This window comes from Phyllostomus discolor, chromosome 3 (genome assembly GCF_004126475.2).
Source record: "Phyllostomus discolor isolate MPI-MPIP mPhyDis1 chromosome 3, mPhyDis1.pri.v3, whole genome shotgun sequence".
NCBI lineage: Eukaryota > Metazoa > Chordata > Mammalia > Chiroptera > Phyllostomidae > Phyllostomus > Phyllostomus discolor.
In genome coordinates this window covers 183,456,253-183,478,394 of record NC_040905.2, presented here as the reverse complement: position 1 = coordinate 183,478,394, position 22,142 = coordinate 183,456,253, and the positions used below count along the sequence as shown (strand labels likewise).

Here is a 22,142-nt window from a genome sequence, read left to right as displayed (position 1 = left end):
CCATTTATTCAAAAATATTACTTTATGCCTCTCTATAAAGTTATAATATTTTTAATCAAATTTCACATTTCTTTTTTGAAAAGATTTTATTTATTTATTTTTAGAAAGAGGGGAAGGGAGGGAGAAAGAGAGGGAAAGAAACATCAATGTGTGGTTGCCTTCCATGTTTCCACTACTGGGGACCTAGACCACAACCCAGGCATGTGCCCTGACTGGGAATCAAACCAGCAACACTTTGGTTCACAGGCCAGTGCTCAATCCACTCAGCCACACCAGCCAGGGTGAATTTCACATCATTATTAGATTTAATCCTAGATATTACTGATTATATTTTACCTTAATAAAGATCGAACAGGTTTTCCCAGCAACTCATCCGGCTGCAGCAGGCTATTCTCTCTAAGCCCAACAATCCCAAGGGATACACGGAGTCCAGGCTCTGCACAGCAACTGAATCCCTACCTCCCTCTTTAAGAGCAAAGTAAAGTAGGTTGATCCCAGAGTTTAGAGCTTGACTTGGTGGAAACAGATGGAGACTCCAAAGCGGGGGTAGGGTTACCTTCACCTAATTTGGGCTCCTTGATACCAGAGCTGCCAAGAAAGGAGACAAAGGTGAGGAGAAAGTAGGATTTCCAGCAGAGGGGATGAGAAATTGAGGGTTAGAAAGTCAGATTTCATAAGATACCTCTAAAAAAGGAAAAGCAGGAATGATGAAAACAATGGCTAGAAGTTCAGTTTGTACAATCTACTAGAAAAAGCTGAACGTCTGAGAGAAAGAAGACAAGCTTAAATAAAAAAAAGTAGTCAGTCAGGTTTGAGGTAATAAAGGCAGGAAGAATGTTTTCAGACTGGATAATGTAAGATTAATTCAAGATTTCCTAGGGCTTGTGAATACTGTTGAGAAAAGACTGGGATGACTGTTTTTCTATTAGTTGTTATTCAAAGCTTATTCTCGTTTGGCTGTAACAGAGCAACAACATGTGAATTATGAAACAGTTATTATAATGTGAGTTATAGAAGATCAGAAATTAGCTTAGACAAAGAGAATCTAGAAGATGAAGAGGTGCTGGATACAGAATTCAAGAGGACAAACACCTAGCTCTAGTCTCTGGTGATGCGGAAAATGCATCTTTACCGGGAACTGAGCTTATTCAGCAAAGGTCTGGCTTCACAAAGATCTGTGCTGGGAGCTGGACTAGGGGGATAAAATCATTGAGCTGAAAGGACCAGACATGTTGGTGAAGCAAGGAACTTGGTATTATAAAATGTGAAGAGGGCTTAGAGTTTAAAACTATGGTCAGCTCCCATAGTGGTTAAGAAACCGGGCAATCTAGTCAGGCTGCCAAGGTTCTAATCTCGGCCCTCCAGTTACCAGTTGTATAGCCTTGAGGAAGTTACTTAATCTCTCTGAGTCTCATTTTCTTCATCTGTAAAATGGAAATGATAATAATCCCTATGTATAAGGTTACCATGAGGATTAACAAATTAAGGCACGCAAAGCATTTTAGAACAGTGCCTGGTATATTAGAAATGCTCAGAAAGCCTCAGCTGCTATAGACTGGGCTCTGTGACTAAAGTGTCACGTGACTTGGGGCAAGTTACTTTCCATTTCTGGGTTTTAGTTTCCTCATGTGTAAAATGGGGTAGTAAAATCTACCTTGTATGATAATGTGAGGGTTAAGTAAGATGGTAATTGTAAAGTGCCTATATAATTCCTGACACATCAAAAGCGTTCATTAAGTGATATATTTTTGTCCTTTTCCTTATGCTATGCCAAGGAAATTCCATAAACATTATTGGTACAGTTGTCTATGCCCAAAATAGATTTTGAATATTCAGCTGATCCAGCCAGTAGAGAAGGAAGGGTACAAAGTCATTGTCCAGTAAAGGGAATGGTACTCAATTGCTTGGTGAGATGGTAGTAGGAATGTCCAAATAGGAGAAGCCTCTGTCTAAGGATGTCCTTAGAGCTTTGATTCAAATGCCAGGGTGAAAAACTTAGCTCTTATGCAATCTTGATGTAATTCAACCTCAGATTTTGGGAGTTAAAGTTACAGAAGATTGGAGTTTAGCCTAGACTAGACAAGAAAATGGCAGAAACTAAAAGGAAAATGAGCTCTGTAAGAGGAAACTAGAGAAAGTGGTGCACCAAAAGATAAGTAACCAGGAAAAGAAGGAGGGAGAGAGAGAAAGGAGGGAGGCCGGCTGGTCAGGTAGAAGTCAGCCTTAGGAGGTTCTGAGCAAATATCTCCTTGTTCAAAGTGAGAAAACCATCACAAATGGGATTTTCCAGATAAAGAAACAAGAGCAGCGAGATGATCTTCAGGACTGCAAGTCACTAGCTGATTAGCCAAGGCCCCCTTTTCTTATGCTACCAGACTCTCAACTCAATTAAACCTAGATGCTGGTGACAGAAACTCAGCAATGACCCTTGTTGATATTCTAGAGCAATAGGCCCAGGAGATTTTGCCAAAGTCACCTAAAGCATGTGACTGAAATTTCTCCATCCCTGAAATTAAGTGAGGATAGCTGCCAGGGGAAGGATAACTGGCCAATTTCTGGAATTTTTGGTCACGTTAACTAGAGTCAATGTACGTTGCTAATACTGAAATTTTTTAGATTCCAAGTGATCACAATTTTCTTATGGTAGTCAAATAGCATACTAAAACATTATAGCTATCAGTAGATTTAGCTAACCATATGGCTTCCAGTCTTGGGTACACACAAAAATTTACATTTTATTTCTCCAGATTGCATCTCTAAAATTGCATCTCTATAGAATAGATGCAAGATGGTATTTCCACCTAAAGAATGGTAAGAAAACCTAAATGTCATAGCCCAGGATCATCACAGGAAAGGCCAGGTGTGTGATCCTACAGAAGGGGCGGTAACTAATTTGTTTTCTCAGCACCACTTCATTACACGTTTCTAGTTCAGTCAGGCCACCCGCTGCTATGTCTCATGGTTTACACTCAGCTTACTTATCACACTTACTAATATCATCTGACCACACTAAACAAAGAGCTCCTTAAAGGTAGGGACCATGCCTTCTTTTTCTTTTCTTTAAATATCTGTACCCCATTGCTAGCTCAGTATTAGCCTCTGGATTTAATAAAGATTTGTTGAGTGAACAAACACATACCTGAATAGATGCTTAGAAATATGCTCTGTTAAGTTGTGGTAACATATCTGTGTAATACCTCCAATGGAGAATAATCACCTCCTTGTGGGAGTGCCTACATAGTCACAGTAGAGCTGGGCTGAAAGAGAAACCCCGGGAAGACGAATTCTTTGTTGCTCTTTCCATGCTAACCTGCGCACACAGGAGGATATTCAGCATAGCTGAAGAGGGTGGGTAGAGTGCAGCATCAAAAAGGGCCTGGAGAGGAAGCTCACTAAAGTCTGGAATGTCATGAAAAGTCCAGTTCTTGATGCACTATAGCTCTGCCTCTGACCATCCGCTAAAGCTTCACTAATTCTCCTGCCTGAGGTCAGCAGAAACAAGAGTAGAATTACTCAAAGAACAAGATACTAAAGAAAATGAAATAAAAGTAAACACACACACACCACCACGACCACCACCAAACCCTAATTTATTAACAGGGTACCACAGAAGTTTGGTTTGGCTGGCACAGTTCAGGAAGTGCCCAACATCAAGGGCCCACACCCTGTTCCTCTCAGAGACCTTTGGTTTCAGTTTCTCCCCTTTCCTCTCCAAGGGAGAAGCTGACAGGAGCATAATTCAGACTACTTCAGGCAGATGGAAGTTGGCAAAGTGGTACTTTGCCATCCTGACCTCATTTGGAATGTAGAAACAATGATTTCTTATTGACATGGTAAAGGTAAAATCAGACATGTTTGATTAAAATGCTAGACATCATTTTCAGTGCTTCTCAGTCATAAAACCTTCCTTGGGATAGGAGCTGAGAGGTTGGGAAAGTTACATTACAGGTTATCAGTTAGAAACAAAATGTCTTCACACAAAGTTGGCTTTTAAAGTAAACCTTGGCGATGCTAAAGAAGCAATTTAACTCTAAGAGATTCAAAACTCAATCCCCTTTGTTTAGAGTTGCCAGATTTAGCAAATAAAAATATAAAATCAAAGCATGTTCCAAATATTACATGGGGCATATACTTTATAGAATAAAACAGACATCTCAAATAAAGTATTTAGTGTGTTTCTAGAATGCTGTTTCTTTAGAAAATTTAAAGCAACAATTGAACTAATTTATAGGGACTTTTCCTGACCTCAATAACAGAGGGAGGATTGCCACATAAAATACATGATTCCCAGTTAAATTTTAATTTCAGTAAACAATGAATAATTTTTTTAGTATAAGCATGTCCCATGTAATATTGGGAACATACTTTGATTATGTGTGTGTGATATATGTGTCACATACATATATGTATAGAATACCCATGCATTATATGCATGTATTATACATGTGTGTAACATGTGTGTGAAATATTTGTGTGTGTGCATATATGTACATGTAAAATCAAAGTATAAAATAAAAATATATACATATATATTTAAATAGATAGTACTTATTCGAGTACAGTTGTCCCCATTTTCCCCCCATCACTACCCCCACCCCACCCATCCCTACCCCCATCCTCAATCCTTACCCCCTTTGGCTTTGTCCATGTGTCTGTCCCCTACACATGTTCCTTGACACGCTTTCCCCTTTTTTCCCCATTATCCCCCTACTCCCTCTCCTCTGGCCACCATCAATTTGCTTTTTATTTCAATATCTCTGGTTATACTTTGCTTATTTATTTTGTTGATTAGGTTCCACCTATAGGTAAGATCATATGGTATTTATTTGCTATGGTGTCTCAACTTAAATATAAATTATATTTATAAATGCAACTTATACTTAAGTTGTGACACCATAAACGTCTTAGAGGAGAACATAGGCAGGAAAATCTCAGATATTCCATGCAGCAATATTTTCACCAATATGTCCCCTAGAGCAAGGGACATAAAGGAGAGAATAAACAAATGGGACTTCATCAAAATAAAAAGCTTCTGTACAGCAAAAGAAAACATCAGCAAAATGAAAAGAGAACAAACTTTATGGTAAAATATATTTGCAAGTGATACCTTGGACAAAGGGTTGGTCTCCAAAATATCTAAAGAGCTCACAAGATTCCACTACAGAAAGATAAAAAATGGAATTAAAAAATGAGCAAAGGACCTGAACAGGCACTTCTCCAAGGAGGACATACAGAGGGCCCAGAGACATATGAAAGGATTCAAGGATGCTCAGCATCACTAGCCACCAGAGAGATGCAAATTAATACCACAATGAGATACTATATCACACCAGTCAGAATGGTCATCATAAACAAATCAACAATCAACAACTGCTGGCAAGGCTGTCGAGGAAAGAAAACCCTAGTACACTGCTGGTGGGAATGCAGACTGGTGTAGCCACTGTGGAAAACAATATGGAATTTCCTCAGAAAACTAAAAATAGAACTGCCTTTTGACCCAGAAACTCCACTGCTGGGATTATACCCAAAGAGTCCCGAAACACCAATTCAAAAGAACCTATGCATCCCAGTGTTCATAGCACCACAATTTACAATAGCCAAGTGCTGGAAGCAACCTAAGTGCCCATCAGTAAATCAGTGGATCAAAGAACTATGGTACATTTACACAATGGAATACTATGCAGCAGAGAAAAAGAAGGAGCTCCTATCCTTCACAACAGCATGAATGGAACTGGAGAGCATTATCCTAAGTGAAATAAGCCAGGTGGTGAAAGACAAATACCATATGATCTCACCTATATGTGGAACCTAATCAACAAAACAAACAAGCAAGCAAAATATAATCAGAGACATTGAAATTAAGAACAATCTGACAGTTACCAGAGGAGAGGTGGGAGGGGATAATTGGGGGGAAAGAGGGGAAGGGTTTTCAGGACACATGGACAAAACCAAAGGTGGGTGGGAAGCAGGGGAGGGAGGTGGGTATGGCTGGGGTGGGGGATAAATGCAGACAACTGTACTTGAACAACAATAAAGTAATTTTTAAAAAGGGCAAAAATTTTATGGCATGTGAATTATATCTCAATAAGGCTATTTTTTAAAAAAATTAGAAACCAAACACTACAGGAATTTAAGAAAGGAAGATAATGGTAGGGATTGGGGAGCTGGTGGCTAAAAGTGTTGGGAGAAGGCTTCATGGAGAACTTGCATTAAACATAAAAGACAAATATACGAGGTCTGTCCGGAAAATGTCCAGCCATTGTCAATATAACGAGAAACGTTTGTAGGGCATTGATGTAACTTGGAAGCCAAGGAAAGTGGACTGGAATGGGAATGTGTGAACAATGATGACTTCACTGTACTAGTTAGAGACGCTGTTGAGTGAGCATGTGTACTATGTGGTTGTCACACTCAAAATGACTGAGCCAGTACAGCAATGAATCTGCATCAAATTTTGCATTAAGCTTGAACATTCCTCCAGGAGAACTATTGGGATAATTCAGAAGGTCACAGCTATGGGAAACTGGTGAATGGCAGCTTCATCACAACAACACACCCACTCACGCATCACATCTCATGCAGAGTTTTTTGGTGAAACATCAAATCACCTAGGTGACTCAGCCCCCATACAGCCCAGATTTGGTGCCCTGAAACTTCTGGCTTTTTCCAAAACTAAAATCACCTTTGAAAGAGAAGAGATTTCAGACCATTGATGAGATTCAGGAAAATATGACAGGGCAGCTAATGGCAATTGGAACTGTGTGAGGTCCCAAGGTACCTACTTTGAAGAGGAGTGAAGCATCATTGTCTTATGTACAATGTTTATTGTATCTTGTATCTTCTTTAGCAAATGTCTCTATTTTTCATATTACATGGCTGGATACCTTCTGGATAGACCCTGTAGATTCATTATACAAGGGGACAGGTATCCAGGCAGGGAGAAGGACTTAATGAAAGGTTTGGCACTGAGATTAGGTAAGTTATATGATCATATGCTACGTAAGAAGAGCCCAAAGGAGGCCTTTAATGTTAGGCTAATGACCTTAAATTTTATCTAGTAGCTGACAGGGAATCCCAGAAAGATTTGAGCAGGAAAAAAGTGATAAAACCAGAATTTCAGAAGGATTAATATCTTTCTGAACAGATTTCAGACATAAGACCACTTAAAAGATTGCTGCAATAGTCAACACGTCAAGCGATGAGAGCCTGAACTCAGAAAATGATGACAAAATAGAGAGCAGAGAGGGTAGTTAAATGAGATGCTGGAACCAGTCAATATTCACTCTATGGACCATAAGTTCTCCAACCAGAACAGGCTGATGACCTAGAAGAGGGCAGAGGTAACTGCCAAATTACTGGGTTTCCTACTGTTATTTTGTGGACTCACATCAATAGGTCGGCATTTTGGATAAACCAGCATTAATTAATTGCTCACTGCTTAAAACAGCATAAGCAACAACTCTGCTGCAGTAGGTAGGCCTAGCACACTTGAAGGGATTTAGGCCAGGAAAACTGGTTTCAAGTACTGAATCCTGCCATGTCTAATGCGCTCCTGTGCATAATGCGCACCCACACTTTTGTGCACATTATACATGGGATTATTATACCATTATTATACCCATGATATGGCAATCATTATACCCATGTATAATGTGCATCCTTACTTTTCCCTAAAAAATTTGGGCAAAAAGGTACATGTTATACATGGCAAAATATGGTATTTTTATTGGTAAAACTTTTGATTTTTGAGATGACTCATACTTATAAATATTCACATTCTTAATACTCTTCCTGAACAAAGCATCGAGCTCTCATAGATATTTTTTGACACAAATATTTACCTAGTATTTACCCTGTGCCAGATACTGTCCCAGAATGTTTTATAAGTATTACCACATTTAATCCTCGCATCATCCTTATGAGGTAGCACTGTTATTGGCCTCATATTATAGATGAGATACTGCAACATAGAGAAATTAAGAGATGTACCCAGGATAACAGAGGAAGTGGTGGAACTAGGATTCAAACCATGATAGTATGGCTTCAGAATCCATGTTCTTAACCACTTTGCCTGCCATATAATCTTTCTTTTATCTTAATCCTCACCTGAGGATACATTCACTGAATTTAGGGAGAGAGGAAGGGAGAGAGAGGGAGAAAGACAGAAACATCAATGTGAGAGAGGTATCAATCGGTTGCCCCCCATATGTGTCCCGACTTGAGATTGAGCCTGTAACCCCCTGGTACACAGGACACTGCTCCAACCAACTGAGCCACCCAGCCAGGGCTCCCATGTGATCTTTCTTCATAGCATTTATTGTAGATATAATTTGATATTTCTCTGTGCTAGTATTTAATGTGTTGTTATTCAAAGGCTATCCCTCACTAAACTATGATCTCCATAAGAGTAGGGATTCTGTCTAGTTTTTCAGCAGTCACCAGAAGTCATTTCATGATCAATAAGTATTTGTATAATAAACAAATCAGTCTTTCTTGATGATTACTTCATTCTTCTTTTGCCTTGAACTTACTACTCCCTAAAGTATTCTGCTCTTCAGATATTATTCTGTTCATAAGAACATGCAGGAGAAATTGGTCAGTTAGTTTATTTTCATCAGCCCTCTCTCCTTTACCAGTTATGAGTACAGGAGAGAACTCCCAGGTTTTCCCTTGGTTGGGAGTTCACTGGCTTTCTTTTCTTAGAACTAGGACCTGTGCCCTCGGAGTGAGTAGATTTCTTCCTGGAGCCAGGGTCTGTGCCCTGAGAACAGGCTCCCTCCAGGAGTCAGACAACTGCACCACGACAGAAAGGAAAGAAGGTACAGTGTGGCCTTAAATCAGTGACCTAATTCCATCATCTGCACCTTCTCCACTCCTGAAAAGACAGCTGAAATACAGAACCACATTATGGCTTGTTTTTCAAAATGTATGTCACAATATTTTATTTCATGTCATACAGTTTTATTCTGAAAGCTGGCTTGGGTGTGATTACCCCAGTTCCCTTTAGTACTTCGATTCACTGAAGGAAAGCATTGAAGTAGTATGAAAATAGTCTCCAACACCATGGCCAGATCCATTTGCTCAGGCCACAAAAAACGCTGCAAAGGATAACGTTAACTGCCTTGCCAGCTTCTCTTCACACTGACCACTTCTTTTTAGCAGGGGGTGGTAGTAAAGGATGGGAGAGAAAAAGGAACACATGCTTTCCCAGTGGACTTCTAAATAAAAGTACAAAAGATGAGAGATTGTAACTACTCCAGTTAGAATTCTCAGATGACAAAACAGTAGGGCTTGTACTAGCAAGTACAAAGTATGAGTAGTTACTTCTGCCAAGTATATCTCCTTTCCTCGTCAGATGTTTGGTGGATTGACAGTCTAGTAGGTTGGCCAGTCTGTTTATCTTTCACACACACACACATACACACACACCCTTCTGGAGGCAATCATAATGATGTAGAGACTTAGATGTTTTGTACTGAGTTCACCTACCTCCACTTTGTGTTTCCTGGCTCTGGCTTCTCGACAAAGACATTGCAGAGTCGTACCCACTATGATTTGATCGAATTTCTGTAAAGACAGTAAAATGATTCAGTATCAGAATTTCTCACGCCATTATCAGCTCACTTAAACATGTTCTTAAGAAACTTGGAACTTCATCTCTGAAATTGGAAATAATTGATTCTAAGATCCATATTCTAAATTTTAGAATTAATTTCATATGTCCTCCAAATAAAGCTTTCAAAGCTTGGGAAACGGATTCCAATTCCTGGCAACTAAGTCTAAACTGACGACTACAACCTGTCAGAAAAGTTATCTGAAACTTGGAAACAGGTAAAAGAAATTATTGGGTGATCTTTTAATGCAGTTCTGGGCTTACACCTCCTCTTGTAATTGTGTCCTGACTGCTGTTGGCAGTCAATGGAATGGATTTACCCAGGTCAGTCTGCTGCAGCCTCCACCCACCAACCTCTGCCCACAGTGGAGGATCAGCTGTGCAGGGGCAGGGTGGTGGTGCTCCAAAGTGGCTGTAGCTGTCCATGGGGTGTGTGGGCTCTGGGGTTTCCTGGATGGTGCATGCCAAGGTCAGCCCAACCTGTGTTCTGCCCAGGGCCACCCTGAGCTATAAAACAATCTGAGATGGCTGCTACTTGTGCTGGGCTTGAAGATTCCCAGGAGAAGCCTTGCTCTGAATGTAGGCTGGCTGCTGCTAGTGCCAGACCTGTGGCCACTTAGCAAGAAGTACAGGGGCTGGGGTTTCACTGAGGCTGGCTGTTGCTTATTTGGGAGGATTTAGGAAGCTGTGAAGTATGAGCCAAGACCAAGCCATTTATATGGAAAAGCCACTTTTAACAGCTTGAGTGGGCTGCTAAGTTGGGTGGGGCAGTCTTGGGGGATCTCCAGGGCAGGGCAAATGGTGTTGGCCAGGGTGATGGACTCTAAGATATGGCACCTGCCTGGCAGCTCTGTGGCTTTGTGGGGGGCAGGGTTGAGAAAAGGGACAATGGCCTCTGCCTGTCTTTCTGTCTGGGAGAAAGCTGGCCCCTAGCTCTCACCTTGATGCCAGACACTTCATTTTCTCTTCATATGGCACTGGTACCTTTCTTTCTTTTTTTTTTTTTTATTTCAATCATTGTTCAAGTACAGTTTTCTCCCCCCTACTCCCGTTCCAGCCCCTCCACCCAACCCTCCCCCCTTCCCCCCATTACCCCCCACCCTTAGTTTTTGTCCATGTGTCCTCCAAATTTGTTCCTGTAATCCCTACCCATTCCCCCCTGAAATTCCCTCTTCTCTCCCCTCTGGCCACTGTCAATCCTAAGAACACTAAAACACCAATACAAAAGAACCTTTGCACCCCGATGTTCATAGCAGCACAATTTACAATAGCTAGGTGCTGGAAGCAACCTAGATGCCCATCAGTAAATGAATGGATCAAAAAACTATGGTACATTTACACAATGGAATTCTATACAGCAGAAAGAAAGAAGGGCACTGGTACCTTTCAAGCTGCTAACCCAGTGCTGGAACTCAGAGGGAGTGGGTCTGAGTAAGTCCATGTGTGGGTTCTTTAAGGAACTTGGACTCTAGAAGTTTCTTCCACTGACTCAATCCCCACTGTTTTTTTTGCAGCCAGAAGTTAGGGGGACTTATTTTCCTGGCACTGGAAGCCTGGTAGGGGAACTAGTGTGAGCTGGGACTCCTTGCTCCTGAGATAGCTCTGCCGAATTTTTACCCAACACATGTAGGTATGAGACTGGACCCCTCTGCATCTCCATGTCTCTTACCCATCTGGATGGATGTGGTTTCTTTAATCCCAGAGTTGTCAAACTTCCATTTGACTCGATTTCTGACAGTTCTGGGTGATGGCTGTTCTACAGTTTAGTTGTAATTACTTGATTCCTGGTTGTGCCAGGAGGCAAGCCATGTTTACCTACGCCTCCATCCTGACCAGACAAGTACACCTACTTTAGTTCATTGATTTTTTTCAGGTCTCCTAATTCACTAAGTTTAGATAAACCAAGATTTGAAAGCTTTACAGGAATTTCCATCTAATCATCCCAAATACGATTAGATGAGGGAAAGATCATAATCTTGAGGGAAGTGTAATGTCTAAGTAAAAAGGTGTTACCAGGAAACAAAGGGATGCTCAATTGTCAGAAAACAACAACAACAACAAAAAAAAACAACCCAACAAATCCCTGAACAACTATGATCACTTTGGAATGAGAATGAGCTTCCAGTTTTACCCTCAGTGAGCCCCAAGTGATTTCAGTGAGGATACTGTTGCATCAAATAACGTTAGGAGCCAGGGAGGTAATAACAGTTAGGTGTTGAACAGTAGGGAATGAAGTGCTGGGTGTTGTGACAAACTGGCAAGTGCATGCCTTCTATAAAAGTATCCAAATGCAAAAAAGAAAATTAAATACTGTGCAAGCCAAACAAATTTCACTTGTGCTTGTTAGCTACAAGTTTGATACCCAACCTAAGGTTTCTACTGCTTCTGCCAATAGAATCTGTGGTCTCCTGCCTAATGTTAGTGGTTCTAATATCACCATTCTCTAGGCACCAGTCCTACTCTTAGCTGCTTGCACCCCACAGTAGGCTTGGGGCTCCTACTGCTGCTGATAAAGGATGTCCTGAAGTTCTGGATTCTCTCTAACACCTGCAGGTCCATCAAGCAGTTTTGAAAGGGTAGTCTGGCCAAATCCACCCAGTAGCACAGCTTGGAGTGTGAAATGGTTACAAAGCACTTAGTCAGTGGGGGCCTGAGTAATGACTGTTTAGTCAGAACCAGGCACTCATCCAATCTTGTGACACTCTCTTGCAGGCACATCACACTAAATAGCAACTGACTGGAGAGTGCATTTAAACTGTCAATCCCAGAAGAGGGATGGAAGAATGTGAGAGAAGGGAGGAAGATATATGGGAGGGAAAGGGGAAGAGACAGAGAAAGAAGGGGAAAAAAAGGTAGCTAGAGAATGGGTTTTTATTTCAAAGTCTGCTACCAACTAATGACAATGTGATTTGGGGCAAGTTATTGACTACTTCATGTCTCAAGTTTCTTCTAAAAAGAGAATGTTTTTAGGAAGTAGGAAATAAACTAGGCAGATACATAATATAAAAGACCCACTAAGAAATAAATTTTTCAGAGAGAGGTTTAGGGATAATTATGTATTACATACTAAGAACAACACTAATTTCCATATGGGACTTAGAAGAAGAGCTGTGAGAGGATTAAATTAAATAAGGTATGAACATGTCTGTCACTTTGCTTGGCATGAAGCAGTCAATCAATAAATGGCAATGCTTTAAAATTTTAATATACACGCCTGCCAGATTGGTAAAAAAGATCAAAGCCTATAATAGAGTGTTAGAGAGCAAGTGGAACTACCGGAACACTTACACGCTCTTGGTGGTATTGAAAATTAGATAACCACTTTGCAAAACAATTTGGCCTTATTATCTAGTAAAGTAGACGGAGCATTTAGCCTACTACCCAGCGTTTACCCTGTAAGTCCATTTTTAGGTAGATGCCCTAGGGAAACTCTCATCATGTGGTATATACAAGGGTGTGTGCAGCAGCGCTGATCAGAGCAGCAACACTTGAAGTCAACCAGATGGCTATCAATGGAGAACAGAGAAATAACTTGTGGTGTGTTCAAACAATGAAAATTCCGTAACAGTGAAGGTGAGTGAACTACAGTTATACACATCAACACTGTTAAATCTCCGGAATATAAGTTTTAGGAAAACAAACTGCAAAAATATGTACAGTATTATTCCACTTACATAAAGTTAAAGATCATGCAAAACTATTAGGGATAGTACTTTCAAGGTAAATCTCTAAAGAGAAGCAAGGGAACAAACAATATAAAATTTGGAATAGAGGTGAGGGAGAGGGAGGCGATGGGATGGGAAAAAGTACACAGAGCTTCAAGCTACATGTGTGCTCATGTTATTGTTACCCTTTGCAGCTTAAACATGTTATAAACCTTATATCTATTCAATATATAATAAGAAAATAACTAAAAAATTAAAGTAAATATAACAACTGTATGGGAAATACTCTTCTTGTCTTCCTCAGAAAAGTAATTTTTAAATCACCTTTATTGGAGAGTAGGTACAATTTGTGTCACTACAATTTTAAAAATGTTTTATTTTGAGATATTATAAATTTTCAGATTTCCAAAAACAGTTTCCATACACCCTTCACCCACCTGTCAACATCTTACATAACCATACAATAATTAACAAACTAAGAAGTTAACCTTGTATAATACTATTAACCGAAGTGTATAAATTATTTTTTAACCAATTCTTTCCCTTAATATACTTTTTAAATTCCAGGATTCCACATTGTATTTAATTGTATCTCTCTTCCAACCTGTGACTGTTCCTCATTCTTTCCTTGTTCTTCATTATCTCGATACTTTTTAAAAATATATTTTATTTACTTATTTTTAGAGAGAAGGAAAGGGAGAGAGAAAGAGAGGGAGAGAAACATCTATGTGCAGTTGCCTCTCACATGCCCCGCACCGGGGACCTGGCCTACAACCCAGGTATGCGCCCTGACTGGGTATGGAACCAGTGACCCTTTGATTCACAGGCTGGCGCTCAATCCATTGAGCCACACCAGCCAGGGCTATCTTGACACTTTTAAAGGGTACTGGCCAGTTGTTTCATAGAATGTGCCTCAGCTTGAGTTTGTCCAATGTCCCCTTCTCAGTGCATCTTTATCAGGGGGTATACACTGTTGTTTGTATTACTGCTGATGTGAACCTAGATTGCTTGGCCAAGATGGTGTCTGCCAGAACTCTCCCCTGTAAATTTACTATTTTTCCCTTTGTAATTACTAAATATTTGGAGGAACAGTCATCACATTTTAAAAAGAAGGTTGAAAAACAGCAGAGACATAAAAGAGGTAAAGAGAAGTCAGGAATATCACCAGCCTCTATACAACATGGTTATAGGGCCTGAGTTCTTTCATTTAGACATGAGAGTTTAAAAGTAGAAATAACAGGTCCCATCTCAATCTCCAAACTGCCTCAACCTTGGACTGAATCATAAAGATGAAACAAAACTTGGGGGTGGGGATAGAGTACTGATCTACTAGTTTATTACCCTCTAATCTTCCAACTGGCGACACATTGCCAACCAACTCCAAGTTCCCCCAAGCCACCGCTGTGATTCTGTGTTCCCCTACCCTTACTTATATGCAAAAATCTGGTAAGTTTATTAAGTATGAAGTTTGGAGGAAGTCTTTAAGTTTATATTTAATTCAGTCTGAAAACAACATCTTGAACAAACAACATGAAGTCTAGCAATGGCATATTTGGGATACCGGCATAGCCAATGACTTTTCGTACCAGAGTATCGGCTCTCAGTGAAGAAATCTGTCTTCCAGGGAATGGAGCTCTCTTCACCAACAAAGGGACAAACTCCTGGTTGACTTGAATGCTTTTGAGAGTCTTGAACAGAGGCAGATGTACACATCATCCCCTGACTGAAATGAGCTACATTTTCCTAAAACTGTTATGTAAAATCATGAAAGCTCCCCATCTACTTCCGTAAGATTTCTTAGAGTTAGCTGTTAAAGCCAATGCACAAATCCCCAAAGTTACTCCAGAAATCAAGGTCCCCCATTCCAATTCCCACCACATAAATCTCAGCAAATGTGTCAAAAGTTTTTTTTTAATGCAACAGAAGCACATATACAAGAAAGCAAGCCTTACCCCAAAATGCTTTTAAAGTCACAACCCGAGACCCACCAGTGTTCCACACTATACTTCTCTTCTCAGTTACAGTCCCTGCCTTACCCCCTCCTCACTTCAACCACAGCCTCTTCCTGCGAGGAACATACTCTAGGGTAACAAAGATCTTCTAAACTAAAGGAAGGGTGGGAAGGTACTAAAACATCTGCTAGTTGATGATACCACTTAGATGACTTGATCTTCTTCAGTTTCCTACTTTGGATTCACAGCTTTTGGGAACTTTTGTTGTGAATGTTTTCTTGTGTCCTCTACATAGGAAAAATGAAGTGAGTCTCAAAACCCTTATTCACATCCTGCTTTTTCCAAAGGTGATTCATGGACACCTAATAACCTTTTGATTAACTTAGATTTGGTTCCAGGTGATTTAAAGCAAAGAGCTGAAGATGAATATAAAATAAACTTCAAACACAAAATGGAGTAGAAATGAACCTACAAAACTGCATTTTCTTGGCTACTGCTTCTGTTTTCAAACCCATGGCATTCCCCAGGAGGTATCTGCTTACTCTATAAGGCGGGCTTTGTAAAGCAATTGTGTGCCACAAAAATGCTTCTGTTTTGGGTCTAACAAATATTGGGGTCCACAGAATCTCCTGGAGATTGTGATTTTGCAGTCTCACAAAGCAAACTCCTTATTCAGTAGTATAATCCTGATGCTTTGGGATAATTTATTTTCCCTTTCTTTTAGTCTATAAAAATGAGGTAATGTTTACTAAGCTACTCTTAACTGTTTTTCGCACATAGGTAGTTAAAAACTGTCCGCAGAATGGAACTTTAGACACTAAGTGTTTTGCTCCCTTTTAAAAACTTTTTTGTTTTAAAACCGGGTGCAAGGTTAGGATAATAGAAAGAGCACTGGCCGATGGGGAGTTTGGAAACCTCTGTTCTATTCTCAGATGGATTCCTAAATTATTTGTGCCTACAGCAAATGACTCCTCAGTTTTCTAGCTTTCCTCGCCTATATGTAATAAAGGGCAGTGCCTGTCACTTCCCTGTCTCACTCTAAAAACTATAATACACAGCAGGGGTTTTCAAATGGTGTTATGTAGAGCAGGGAGGGTGCTCAGGGGCTGAAATAGGATGAGGGGCAGAAAGGAGGAAGGAGGACAAAGAGGAAGGCATTTCCTTCCCGTCAACTTGAATAACTCAGCTTTTATCTAGGATTTTCCTATATTTTAAATTGAAAAAGCATTTTCTCCTACCAAAAACAGAGTTGGAAAAGGATCTAGATGCTTCTGGGGTAAAGTGCTTATTTGAGTAAGTGAAAACGTACATTTGTGGATGGAACGTCAATCTCCAGAGAGGCCAAATGCAGTGCAAAGTCCCTTAATAGTCTCTGTCAGAGTACCTACCCCTGGCACTTACGCAGCCTTGGCACAAATTCCCAACAACAGCTGGAAGTACTGGGACTGTCTGAAGACATTTCACCTCCTCACCTCAGTCCCTGCTATTCCCATGGCCACCCCACAGTTCATTAAGATACCGAATCTTCTCTTCTCTTGTTTTCATGACATTTTTTTCTTGTTTTTCTCCTACTATAGTTAAAGCAGAGCTGGGCTAACCTAAATTTAAACCCCAGAGCCAACACTTATCACAAGTGTGACTTTGAGCTAATGAGATAATCACTCTGAACTTCAGATTCCTTATCTCTTATGTGAAGATAATCGCGTCACCTTGATTGCAAGAATAATATAAAGTATACAGTGTGTGCACATAATAGGTGCTCTTCCCTCTGAAGCACTATTCTTTTTGTTTTTTCCTTTGCTTTCACATTTAATCAAAGGAAAAGAAAGAAAACCAGTCAGAGAGAAAGCTCAGGAATTGGATGGCTGGGGGAGGGGAGGAGGGAAGGGCAAATAGGCTCAGACTGAGTGTGGACAGTGGAGGACAGGGGCCTCATTATCCCGAGGTCCCTCAAATATACGTGTCCATGGTGGGAGGAGGAAGGACAGAGTCAGAGCTAACTTGGTGGGCACACATGCCTGTTCCCTAGGGTGGGGCTTATGCAGGGGTGACAGCGCACTGTTCAGAGAAGGATGGAGACAGGAGGGGGCCAGCCCTGTCCCCTGGGCATCACTAGAGGTGAAGGTGCCAAAATAGCATCGACACTGGAGATTCACCCTAAAGGGCTACATGCCAACTTCCCAGCAAGGTGTCCAGCTCCTCTGACCACCATCTTTTGGTCAGAGGGCTTTAGGGGTTACCCAAGGGGAAGTGAATGGCTGCAATAGCAGATCCTTTGCTACTTTCACTCCAAAGTCCCCCAAATGTGGTGAGAACTGGCAAAGTCCATCATGGCCTCAGGCCGGCAGAACACCCTATTTTCCTCCTGCTCCCAGTGCCCTTGGGCTGAGGGTGAGGGTGATGTAAGAGCTGAACTAAAGATAAAAAGAAGGCTGACCAAAGGGAAAGGAGAAAGATAAAGATGCCTGCCTAGTGGATGCGGGGCTGGGAGAATGAGATGAGAACAATCCTGACTTTGACATCTCATTTGCATATCCTATGCAAATGCAATGAGATCCCCAATATAATAAATATATTTCTAACTTTGTAGTATTCTGTTTCTTCTCCCTCCCCTTCCCTAGGAAATGGGCACACAGTGGTTCACGGCCAGCGTGGGCTGACATTGCAGTGAACATGGATTTCACATTCAGAAGAATTGGGAAGCACAGGGGCTGGTGGTCCCCTGCAAGGAGCTCGCCCCAGGAAGGATCACAAGAAGGATGAGAGATGAGATCCTCGGGGAAGTTGAGGACAGCTTTCTCTTCTTAAAAGGGATTCTCCTGTTTTACACAATTGCCCTCCCCAAGGACTGGAGAGTGCCATTTAAGGACAGGAGACAATGGGAGAGCTGGGAGAAGGCATGTGGGAGGGCCAAGGCTCTAGAATCTGGGATAAGGGTCTCGTAAGACATGGGGACTGGTGGGGAACCCTGAAAAGGGGGCCCCAAAGAGCCCAAACATTATTCTTATCCCTGTTCTCTGGTCTGCTTTCCCTGGGTTATGATATCATATCCTCTCATTCTAAGTCTAGCCCTAGCTCCTAAAACTACCTAGTCCCAAACTCATACTGTTGGACATTTCGTCTTAGGTACTCACTAGCATCTCAAGATAAACATGTTCCAAAATGACATTTCTCACATTCTCTGATTTAAAATATATCTGCTTTTCTGCCATACTATTCTGTAACTGTTGTTTATAAAATCTAAGATTCACCTTCAGTTCCTCTGATAAGCTGACAGGTCCTATATACTCCATCTGAGTGCCTCACAAAGTCATTACCTTCCTTCTAATCCCACTAATATCATCTCATATGCTTTACACTTTCCTCCTGGATTCCAAATTTTATAAATTATCCACTACTGCCCTTGAGCAGAATACTGGCCCTGTGTTCTTACCTCCAACTCAAAACCCTACAGTGGCTCCCCATGGGGTACTGAATGAAGTCCAGATGTTATTAGCCACATATTCGAGATGCTCTAATGTGAAGTTGAACTATTCTTTCATCTTTCTCTTCCACTATTATGGTTATTCAAATTGGCCTACATAAGGGAATACGGTCAGTAATATTGTAATAACCATGTACTATGCCAGGTGGGTTCTGACCCCTTTGTCAAGTATGATTGTCTGACCACTATGCTGCACACCTGAAACTAATATAAAATAATACTGAATGTAAACTACAATTGAAAAAGATCCCAGCCTATGTACGGTTCCTATATATGGCCCATGCTTTCCTGTATCTTTGCCACTGCTCACGCTGTTTCTTCCAAGGTAATGCCTTGCTCTCCATCAGCCAAAATCTTTCAAAGGCTATGTTACAAAGGCCAGCTCAAAACCTACTCACCTCTTAATGAATTTTTTCTGCTCCCCTGATCCAGAAATAACCTTTCCCCATCCCAACTCCCATACAACTTGGTTGGTATTATTCCCCTAAAGTGGATAATTTTTCTTCCTTGTGTTATGACTATTTCTTGAATTTTATTTCCTCTAAAAGACTGCTAAGTATGACCATGTCTAATTAATTTTTGTCTCCTCTAAAGCCCTAGCACAAGGCCTGGCTTCGAAGTAGGATATTGGTAAACAAAACAAAACAAAAAACTTAAAAAAAGAGGGAAGGCCAGCAGTAGATAAGTTTATTAAGAATATCAGCCCAAGGAAAACCTTTCTAAAAAATACATGTTACAAGATGTCTCCTGCTGATAACTCCATCAAGGCAATCACTATAAAGATTACAAACATTTTATCTGGGGTTGTTTAAAATCAGCTCTGGGATCTGAGCATCTCTCAGTTAAAATCAATCCAAAGACATGTTCCCTTTAGCTGCCCTACTTCATTAGATACAAATGTGGCAGCGCTGCAGTAAAGAGCATCTGACTGCCATCATCCAAAACCCTAAACTGTGAGGGGTTTTCTGGGCCCCACATGCCAGGGGTCTGCTGGTGGTCTTGCTCCATGACTCTACAGTCATAGCAGAGGGCAGCACATCCCTCATGTTATCAGGTAGATGAGCTGTGGGAGGTTAAGTCACCCCTGCATGAGGCTCCCTGTCCCTGTATGTCCCCAAGAAACTCTAGGTTTAAGATGAAACTAGGAACATCCCCAGATCACAGTGCCAACTGCAGTTGTAAAGTGGTTGGTTTTCTCACATCATACGGAGTTTTACTGGGTCTAAAGGAGAGTCACCGAGGGACGAGGCTAAACTAAGTTAAACTAAGCCCAAGTACTAGATGGCAATGCCCTGAACATTATTACAATAGATTTCCCGTGGTAAACTTCTAAATTAACTGTCTTGTTAATAGATTATTCTTTCCAGAAAGACAAAAGTGAATCAATACCTTGGGACCAGGACACTCCTAGGACAAGCTGTAAGCTGGACTTCTAAATGTGTAAACCTTGGGTTTCTCAAGGTTGGACATGATAATTTCTTCTGCAGCCCCTTCCAGTCTTAGAATATTCTATGACTCTAGAAATTATTAGAAATAACAAGATTTCAGTGAAGTACCTAGTTACAATATAAATTTACAACTAAATAGCCTTTCTAGATACTTATAATAATAAAAAATGGGGAAAGTAACATTTATTTTTTAAATTAAAAAAAGATTTTATTTATTTTTTAGACAGAGGGGGAGGGAGGGAGAGAAACATCAATGTGTGAATCATCAATCAGTTGCCTCTCACAGGTCCTCAACTGGGGACCTGGCCGACAACCCAGGCATGAGCCCTGAGCAGGAATTGAACTGGTGATCATTTTGTTTGCAGGCCATCACTCAACCCCCTGAGCCATACCAGCCAGGGCAAAAAAATGGGGGGAAGTACCATTTAAACAGCAACAAAATTCAAAATAATTAGTAATAGAACAAGAGGGCCTTTTTCCAAGCCCTCTTTGCTAGAGTTAGCTGGACCTCATAAAGTAGGGGTCCCCAACCTCTGGGGTACAGACCACTACAGGTCTGGGCCTATTAGGAACCAGGCTGCACAGCAGGATGTGAGCTTGAATGTCAAGTGCTTGAATCATCCCCAAACCATCCCCCCACCCCTACTGTGGGAAAACTGTCTTCCACAAAACTGGTCCCTGGTGCCAAAAAGGCTGGGGACTGCTGCCATAAAGCATGGCTAACTCTTGTTTCATGGTTTCATAAGCCTCTACCCTGAGGGCTAGAAAATTACTGGAGGCACCCTGAAGGCGCAGAGCTTCTGGGGACTTACGAAACAGGACAGGCCAGACCGCCGTGACTCTGTGCCCAAAGATAACATCGAAATAAGCTGCAGCCTACACAAGACCAACTGAAACATCCTGCTCTACAGCCACCCCAATCACCTCCTCAAAGCTCAAAGCCCCTATATTTCGCTGCTGGTGTATCTCTCCACACTAAGCCCTTCTCCCCTCCTGGAGAATGAATAAAAAACTTTACTCTCTGCACTTTCTTCTCTTTGTGAAGCCCTCCACTGCCTGTGCCCCCAATCACCCTAACAACTAGAAATGAGCCTAAAAATAAATGTATAGATATATATGAGAAGTCACAAAATTTTACTGAGGATCACAGAAGATCTGAGGTAGAGAAATATTATATTCCTGGGTGTTTACTGGTATCTGATTCTGCCCTGTGCCCTTAACAGCTCCCTCTTCATGCAGTGTGCTCTTAAAATGTACCGTAGTCTGAGGGTATCTTTATAGGGTTTGTGTCCAAAACCTGCTCCACTGCAGGTTTGGATACTAGGATGGCTACTATTAAAAAAAAAATAAACAAAATAAGTGTTGGAAAAGATGGATAAATTACAACCCTGGTACACTGTTGGTAAAGTGTAAAATGGTACCATTTTTATGAAAAACAGTGTAGCAGTTCCTCTAAAAACTACAAATAGAATTACCATATAATTCAGCAATTCCATTTCTGGCTGCACAGCCAAAAGAATTGAAAACAGAGGCTTGAACAGATATTTGTCCACTCATGTTTATGGCAGCATTATTCACAAAAAGCTAAGAATCAGAAGCAACTCGAAGGTCCATTGACACATGAATGGATACAAAATATAGTATGTACAATGGAATGTAATTCACAATTTAGAAGGAAGGAATTTATGACACCTGCTACAACACAGATAAACCTAAGAACATTACGTTAAATAAGCCAGTCACAAAAAGATAAATACTGAATTATTCCACTTATATGAGGCACTTAGAGTAGTCACATTCATAGAGACAGTAAGAAGAACGGTGGTTGCCAGGGCTGAGGCTGTGGGGAGTGGCCAGTTGATGGGTACAGAGTTTCCATTTCGCAAAATGAAAAGAATTCTGGAGGTGGGATGGGGTGATGGTCGTATAACAATGTGAATACACTTAATGCCACTGAACTGTACACTTGGAAATGGTTAA

General features: G+C 40.9%; 1 protein-coding gene across 1 annotated transcript in view; it reads right to left on the bottom strand.

Annotated features, from left to right (window-relative positions):
• Nucleotides 1-9,564, bottom strand: part of LOC114503423 (phospholipid-transporting ATPase FetA-like) — a 77,772-nt gene extending 68,208 nt beyond the window's left edge. The window contains exon 1 of the mRNA XM_028521003.2: nucleotides 9,490-9,564. Within this exon, the coding sequence (XP_028376804.1) occupies nucleotides 9,490-9,532 (43 nt within the window). The 5' untranslated portion in view covers nucleotides 9,533-9,564. The remainder of the gene's footprint in view (nucleotides 1-9,489) is intronic.
• Nucleotides 9,565-22,142: the final 12,578 nt, after the last annotated feature.